This window comes from Alosa sapidissima, chromosome 11, assembly GCF_018492685.1.
Source record: "Alosa sapidissima isolate fAloSap1 chromosome 11, fAloSap1.pri, whole genome shotgun sequence".
Taxonomy (NCBI): Eukaryota; Metazoa; Chordata; class Actinopteri; order Clupeiformes; family Clupeidae; genus Alosa; species Alosa sapidissima.
In genome coordinates, this window is record NC_055967.1 from 28015444 (window position 1) to 28024382 (window position 8939).

General features: G+C 38.6%; 1 protein-coding gene and 1 long non-coding RNA gene across 2 annotated transcripts in view; both read right to left on the reverse strand.

Moving 5' to 3' along the window:
- Positions 1 to 387, reverse strand: part of fa2h (fatty acid 2-hydroxylase) — a 49197-nt gene extending 48810 nt beyond the window's left edge. Inside the window, exon 1 of the mRNA XM_042111433.1 lies at positions 1 to 387. This exon is cut by the window's left edge and continues 276 nt beyond it. Coding sequence (XP_041967367.1) covers positions 1 to 6 — 6 coding nt within the window. The 5' untranslated portion in view covers positions 7 to 387.
- Positions 388 to 5168: 4781 nt separating this feature from the next.
- On the reverse strand, positions 5169 to 5943 carry LOC121724696. Its single transcript, XR_006035265.1, has 3 exons — positions 5818 to 5943; positions 5637 to 5726; positions 5169 to 5416 (listed from the first exon to the last, which is right to left on the reverse strand). It is a non-coding gene; the product is annotated as an uncharacterized LOC121724696 (long non-coding RNA).
- Positions 5944 to 8939: the final 2996 nt, after the last annotated feature.

An 8939-nucleotide genomic window follows, 5' to 3' on the forward strand; every position in this document is an offset into this window, starting at 1 on the left:
GGACATGTCTGCGGTCCTTCTCACGTCCGAAAAATGATCGTATTTCTTATGACGAATATCCCAGTTGACAGAGTCCTTCACCTTCCGCAAACCAACTCCCCCAGCACACACCCTCTAGTCGGCTGAACTCCGCTCCGCGGTCATTAGCATCTCATTAATGATTGATGAGGAAGCTTTTTCCCAAAGTCCAGTGTTGGATGGATGCACTTGTTGCTCCTATTCAGGATAGATGAACTCTACTACATTGTTCCGATTGGTCGTTTTAAAACGTAGCTTAGAACCTGGCTTTTTCGGCCTATATCTAATCAAATAAATGCAAAGCAACAACCAACTTCCTTATTTCAATGGTGCGTTTCTTCTTGAATGGTGAGTTGATTTCCTGTGCAAGTGAGCGCAATGAAAACGTCCCCAATGTTGAAAAAAATGTTGTTGCTTATTGCGATGTTTTTTTTTTTTTTTTTTATGATTCTTGCCTTTGTGGAGTCAGGTGTTTGGTGGTGCAGTTAGTGCAGTCTCCTCTAATGTAATAGAACTTTACAAATATTTTACTCTGATTAAAGACATCGCCTCTAGGTGGTAGAGTTGCACTGCTGACATAAGCAACATAAGCAACAGCCTGATCTGGCTACGTCGGCGATTCTCAAACCTCCCCAGCGCCATCTGGGCAACCTGTGACATGATCAACACTGCACATTTGGACCTTCATGGAAAAACTGTAAACATAACAATGGATGGATCGATCGTCAGATAAAGTAGCCTAGTTATTATGTTAGTGTATTATGGAGTTTGTGTGTGTGTGTGTGTCTCCTCTTTGTCTTGTCAATCTTTATTTTAGGCCTATTTTATAAAAATAAAATAAAAACTTGTGTATACAATGTAAGTTAAAGATGATTTATTATATTATTTATTATTATATTTATTAACATGTGACGCATGGTTCAAATGCAAGAAAGAGATTAGGGTAAATTGAAAGACATTTGCAATGCAAAGACATACTGTATCTTATTCAAATAAATTCCAAAATTGTTTATAGCCTAGGCCAGTGTTTTTCAACCACTGTGCCGGGGCACACTAGTGTGCCGTGAGAGATCAGGTGTGCCGCAGAAAATTACCCAATTACAATTATATTACAGTTATAAAATAACAATTAAATTATATACAGTCACCTGAAACAGAGGGCGCTTGTTTTATTGAGCAGGTCGCATAGAAGCCATAATAAGGCCATATCTGTGTATTATTTGAAATTCTAGGCTATGGTATGTTTATTTTTTCTTCACACAGGATGTTAGTGTGCCGTGGGACATTTTAAGTGTCAAAAGTGTGCCGTGGCACAAAAAAGGTTGAAAAACACTGGCCTAGGCTATAGGCAGTGTTGAGAGAACTATGACCTTGGTCATAAAGTTGCCTTTGGGAGACCACATATTCACAGCAGGTCAAGTATTATATTAAATATTTTTAAAAACGTATTTGCAGTTAAATGATCCAATTATGGTCTAATATCAATATCGCTGTTTGCTGTTCAACAGCAGAATGTTATAAGCGTGCTTCCGGTAGAGCTGGTCAAAGCGTTGCCATAATAATGCTGAATGAAGCAAAGCTTTACTTTTGGCTGTTAGGCTAGTCTACCAGTGCAGTGTTTGTGACGAGTTACTGGCCCTAGATAGGCCTACTGGCTGCCATAGCCTACTTTTAAATGGCTTCTGAAGAAGTACATAGAACATAACTTGCACTGTCATCTTCTTTAGGCTAAGAACCTTTCCAAATATTTCCCATATAGCCTATCGCTTTTCCTGGAGGGGTGTCTTTATTTTAACTTCTCCCATATATCGCTATTCCTGGAGGGGTGTCTTTATTTTAACTTCTCCCATATATCGCTTTTCCTGGAGGGGTGTCTTTATTTTAACTTCTCCCATATATCGCTTTTCCTGGAGGGGTGTCTTTATTTTAACTTCTCCCATATATCGCTTTTCCTGGAGGGGTGTCGTTATTTTAACTTCTCACGTCTTCAGCTTCTTAACCTTCATCTCTACCTCCATGTGGCAAGTGCTTCAACCAATGTTAGGCCTACACTGTAAAAATGATAAGATCCTGGAGGAACTTTTAGGGGTTCTTCAATTTGAAACTGTGGGGGAACCTCAAAAGGTTCTTCGAAGAACCTTTAAAAGGTTGCTTGAGGAACCTTTTGAAGTTAATTATAGAACCTTTATTATTATTATTATTATTATTATTACTATTATTATTATTAGAATGTATTAACCTTTATTGTTATTTTTATTTGTATTATTATAATGTGGGATAAATGTATATGAAACAACAGATGTATTTAAGCAAGAATTTAATCAAAACGCTAACCCTATGTCCTTGATTTGCAAAGGTATATAAGTATATGTACTCTTTTCGATCCCGTGAGGAAAATTCGGTCTCTGCATTTATCCCAATCTGTGAATTAGTGAATCACACTCAGCACACACTAATCCCAGCGCAGTGAGCTGCCTGCTACAATGGCGGTGCTCGGGGAGCAGTGAGGGGTTAGGTGCCTTGCTCAAGGGCACTTCAGCCCTGGATGTGGGCAACACAAACACAGGGCAAGTTGCATTTATTCTGAGGAGTGCAGGTCCTCATCATCTGAGCCACTCTCAAAATCACTTCCATTTTGCTCCTCAAGCAGCTCCTCCTCTTCCTTCTCCTCATTAAGGTCCAACATAGAGCCATCAAGTCCTGCTTTAATCACTTGCAAGTATTTATTCCTGACTGTGACCATTTGAGACAGCAGCTGAGACCTCCTTCGATTGAGCTCTCCATGAAGACCTTGAAGGGCTTCTCGGGAGAGGCTGGACTGGCTACCTTCAGGGTAAGGAGGAGTCAGGAAGAACATATTAATTCAAATAAGACTTAGATTTAACATTACTCATAGTTATAGTGATGCTAAAAGAAAAATGTGTCCTCAATGGTATAAAAAACAATACTTACTGGTAGGGCTGATCGAAAGGTCACGCAAGGATTGCATCCTTTCATTGAGGAACTCCCAGTGTTGCCTTACTTCAGTGGCAAGTATCAACAGCTCCTCCTCAGTCTTCTTATGTGCATTACCTTGTCGAAGATCTTTTTTTTGGAAAAAAAAGTCCATGCCATCTAAAATAAAAATAAAACAATATGGCAGAAATGGGTTAACTACATACAACGTCTGTGTACACAACAGTAGAACAATACAATGGCACAGGCACAAGCCACGACTGCATACCTGCCAGAAATAATGCAATATGAAACCTACCATTGGGGGGTAAATGCCAAGGAAATATGTAGCCGGCCTCTAACATGTTGGTGACGGGGCCAATTTTCAGATGGGGTTGGACCAGATCGTCATGTTGAGCCACTACACTGACCTCCAGCTGTTTCTTTTCCCTCCACACGCGGCCACGTATCACAGAACGTCCGCAGTTGCTGTCTGGGAAACATCACACATACATATACAACAAATTAGGTTAACATGACAAAGAGAGTGCATGAACATGAACATGAACACACATTCTTGAAATGGTTATCCTTCATAAAAATGTTTACCTGTTTGGCTATAATGGCGCAGTCTTCACTGTCTTAAACCCAAAGATGTCTCCTCAATTCTTCTCCTCACTTCCAACAGAGAATCATTATTGTCTGTGGGGGACTCTAAAAAAGCAAAGTGGAATTTGTGAGAACATTGTGTAACATTTTACTGTAAGGGTACATGAGTTATCATGAATTTGTGCATGAATTAATTCATGATTTATGCATTACTTCATTCCTTTGTATTTTATAAATCATCAGGAATTGAGTTCATAGTCTCTCATTCATGACCTCATGCATTAAAGGGACACCAGACAAGCTTGATGTTTTTTCTCTCTCATGTGCCTAATGTGCATAATTCATGTACCCGTACCGTAAAGTGTTACCGAACATTGTATATCTGTTACAGTTGTTTACAGTAGATGAGCTTGGTCATGAAGATAGCTGGGTATACTTACCATGTTCAGCCCAGTCTTGGACATCTCTGACCCACTGCTCCACAGATCCATCACCTGCAGAGAACTCTGTCTCCATGGTCTCTAGGCTCTGCCTCTCCCTCTGAAGACTTGTGTCTGTGGGGAAAAAGGGGGAAAGATGTCATGTAAACATTATCCAATTCTCCCTTGGGTTGCAATATGGTTCAAATTCAAGTTCATGACCTACCTTACGAAATCTTGTGCACAAGGTGTTGCACATGTTTTCCACCTTTCTCCTATTCCAATCCATGACCTGCACCGTCAACATGTCTGTGCGGGCTGTTAAAAATGACAGAAGAAATTTTATTTATTTATTTTTTTTGCCAAAAATAGCTGCTTTGCTACAGGATAAATAATAGTCGGCGTTTCTTTAAACTGTACTAATAGACAATGGTTATCAGAAGTTTTTTAGCCCATAATAATTATTTTTTTACAGGAAAAGGACTTAATGCAGTATAGCATTATAGCACTAAATACAATATTTTGTTCAGCCCAGTCCCTTGTTCAAAAGGTTTCTCTGGATTCTGTGAATATTTAAATTATAACCTGTCCAAACATTTTCATAAAACCAACCTCCTTTGCTCATTAACTTGGTGTTTATTGCTGTCCTGGAAAGGAAAGAGTTGACCATTTCCACTTCTTTTCCCAAGGTGGAACCAGCACCATCCTGGTTGCCTGCTGCCCATTTTATCTGTAATTGTAGGTAAATGCAGTGCAGTACATTAGTCTCAATTGATAACATGTTTCAATAGACTATTATCTTGTCATCTACCCTGTAAAGTATAGGACATAGGATACACAAACAGACAAATGAACACATACCTCACACTTGATCCCGTGTGCTTTGGCATGGAGCGCTGATAGCAAGGGCTTCATGGCTAAAAAAATGATAGTAATCTGGCCAAGCTTCAACAATTCTGTTGACATTGTGCCAGTACTTGCAGACAACATCCATGCAAAAAAACTGTGGTTTACAAATGGCTGCAACTTCCTTCTGGAGAAACAAATATCTCGCCCCTATAGGATTGTATTTTAACATTGGATTATTATGCTGATTTAAACATTGATTGGTATACTGATACAATTCACATTAAGAAATGAGGGGCAAGATAAATTCATATACTTTTCACCAAAGGAAGGAGATGTTAACTGTTATGTTAACTGTTATGGTCATCTCCGCCATTGTAGATGCTGACATTTTGAACAATGCCGATATAATACCTCAGCCCTACTGTAAGTGCTAACCTGATAAGATGACGTTGTTTGAAATAAATTGAACTGTATCAAAATAAATAAATAAATGAGCAAGTGGCAATGTACTGAAATGGAAATACTTGCCTGTACATATTCAATGCTCGAAGAATAATGCCACGACGGCAAACTGCTACTTCCAGACCCTGAGAGACAGTTATGACACATAATTGACAAAAACAACACAAACTTCTGTAGTCAAATTCTGCATAATAGAATGTTTTCACTAGTGAGCTGCATCTGTCTTACACATAGCCATTACCATAATAAGTAAAACTGTGTGGCAAATTATGTTTATCACCATATATGTTACAATTCAAGGAGAGGATGACAACCCAATGCACTGTCAGAAAATGACATTTTTACCTGCTCATCAACAGTGGTGTTTCTGCTCTTCTGTGTAGTCTCCTTTGCTGCATTTAGAAGAGACCTGCCACAAACCCCCTTTCCTGGCACCTATAAAATGATGAGTACAAGTTCACAGTCAGATTTTGATACTTGAATATGCTTGCCAATGGTAAAATGGTAAAAAGGTAGAAACACTTACATGCTTTGACCTCTTCTGGACATCCTCCACAAATGCTATGACCTCATTATCTTAAAAAATCCACTCTCTTGAGACCTAGAGAACAATCATGGCAATTTGAATTAGGACCATTGCAATTGTTAGAAAAAACACATTGCTTATGGATTAAGACTTGGACTGTGGTGTAACAAATGAGTACAAATAGAATTGAGATTGATAACTGATACATAAACATGCTTTCACACATGTTCAGGACACAACATAAAATATAAACAGACCCTCTATGAATGGCACTGAATGGTGTGTGTGTCATTGAAACGTGGTTTCATCGTTTTAAACTAGGTATAGGTAACGTTAACACTGTTGATAAATGATGCAGGCCTTTCTTATCTAAGAAGTTCTTAAGTGAGAAAACAATGAAGTTCCTAAGAAATACGACAGTTCTTAAGAAAATATTAGTGAATAGCATTTAAGAACATTCTTAAGGACTTCTTATTTTTTTTCTTAGGAATCTACTTAAGATTTATTTTAAGATTTTTTTCATGAATACAGCCCCTGTTTCCAGACATGTCATTGTATGGGCTCAGGAAAACCTCTGCTAATTGTCTATCTATGTGCACAATTTGACACTCAATTCCAAAACTGCAGCCAAAACAGACAAATTTATATTGAGACATGATACCGAAAATATCACTGTCTCATTGATGCACTCACTGATGCACTTTTTGTTATTGTACTCTACCTTTAGAATTGTTGAGAGAATTGTTTTAAAAGCTTTAACTGTTACCATGTTGTAAGTTGCTTTGGCTGAAAATGCGTCAGCCTAATGTAATGTAATGTAATGTAATGTAACATAGGACTGGTATAACAAAAGATTGCAGGTCCAAGGACTGCATCAACATGAATCATCTGCACAAACACCTCAAATAGTGGCCACTGAATTCAGAGCAGGGGTAGGGCTGAGGATCTCACTGCTCTAACACATGCAGAGCTGCTTTGGAAACAGATGTCCTACACTGTCAACGGCCACCAGGGACAGAGAATCCCTCATCTCTTTATTCACCCTGCTAGAGTGAAGAATCTTCACAAACTGTTGCACAAACTGTTGCAGGCCCTTTATTGTAAACGATGGTTTTAAATGAAGTTGTTTGCTTAAACATGCTCTAAGTGATGTTACGCGGTTTCTAAGCTAGAACATTTGTCACATATCAAATATCACCTCACCATCTGCTAGCTGCCTGTGCCCTGAATACACTGTAAATAAAATAAGTGCGCTCTCTGTGGACAGCCCAGGCTCCAAATACGGAAACAAAAAAAGTTTGGTACAGCCTGGACCATAAAAACATAACAAACCGTTCCAGCCAATCACCAACGAGATGCGATTTTAGGAGAGTTTCAATTGCACGGGAGGGAAGGGGAGGGAGTAGTGAGCTAGCTCTCTGTTTTGTTTGAACATCAACAGAAGTGACGTTACCCAATAATCGCTCAGTGCACCTTTAATTCCAAAGAAAAATACAAGTCCATGTCATTTAAAACTGACGGGACCAGCACAGCCGTTGGTAGTGTCAACCGTACTCCTCTGTCTTTCATCCAGTCCGACCCAGGCCAGATAAGCGGTTGTGATTGGTTCCTGGGTTTGACATTGACTGAATGGGAAGATCAAGGTCAGAAGACAAACCTGCTGAGGGAATCCACATGCACTCACAGATTCACAGAGTTCACCCAGGCTAAGGAAAAGCAGGATTATTCTAAGAATATGGTGATCACACTTTTGTATACTAAAATCCGCAAATTCTTGTGAGTTTTTTGTTTTCAAGCCATCCAAAACAGAAAGCTGTAGTAGTGCTCACTGACACTACGAATGTGACAAATGCAGAAATATGAACCTGTTCCCCAAACATTGATGACGGACGAAAGTTTTGGAATTATTTTTAAGTTATAATTTTAGACAGTACAGATAGTATGCATTGGTTGCATAGAGGCTCTGAGAACAAGAATATAAGGTAACACTTTACTTGACAGTATCGACATAAGAGTGACATGACACTGTCATGACACATGAACCCTAACCCTATCCCTAACTTGTTATGACAAAAACCGAATGTCACGTAATAACAGAACCGTTATGTCATAAACGTTTATGACTTGTTTATGACACATTCATGACAGTGTCATGTCACTCTTGTGTCGATACTGTAAAGTAAAGTGTAACCGAATATAAGCAGTTTCTCCATTTCTGGATTCTATTGGGGCTCAGCTTACCAGAGAAGCAGTCATTTGACTGGTAGTTAGATGGATCACTGTTAGGGGGGTGGCATCTTGTGATTTTCCATAGGTGTGTGTTAGTGTGTTAAGAGTATAAGAACTGACCTCAACCGCAGATATGTGGGTTTGTTCCATTGACATTTCATGTGGATAACATGCTCCTAGCATCCAGAATAAATTTGTTCCCTGTTAAATGTAAGTATTATATTGTTTTGTATTTGTATGTCGCATTTGGACAAAAGTGTAACCATAATCATAATCATAACTAGATGTACCGCATAGCGGTACAAAATATGACCGCCGCTCAGTCCTGTACATCCGTTCCGCGAAAAGAAATCACACTTCAATTTGTCTCCATATTTTACTCCATCCCCCACTCTTGAAACTTTTGTGTATGCTTGTTTGGCATGCCTGTGTGTGTGTGTGCAGCTGCACAGAAAGTGCTGAAAAGGTTAATAGATTGTAGAATAGCCAAAGAAGATGTAGCATTGTTATAAAACCTTTAAAATATCTAAACAATCACAAGTAGGGCAGTTCATCACAGTTCATCCATTGCAACTGGATTGATGAAAGGTCACTTACAAAGTCAGCTTTATTGTCAATTTCTTCACATGTTCCAGACATACAAAGAGATCGAAATTACACCTGTAGGCTACATTGTATTTGGGAAAAGCAAAAGGTATCAGCATAATATTTATTTATTTATTTATTTATTTATTTATTTATTTATTTATTAACAAAAACATCTCTGTCAGTTCCATGCCGTTTTCAACAGCTATCAAAAACAAAGGTCCTTTTTGGATGGATGGATTTTTTGTAAATGTTTCTTCTTCTACATAAGATTTTAGTCATCTTTAGTTCATGTGATACTTTATTGT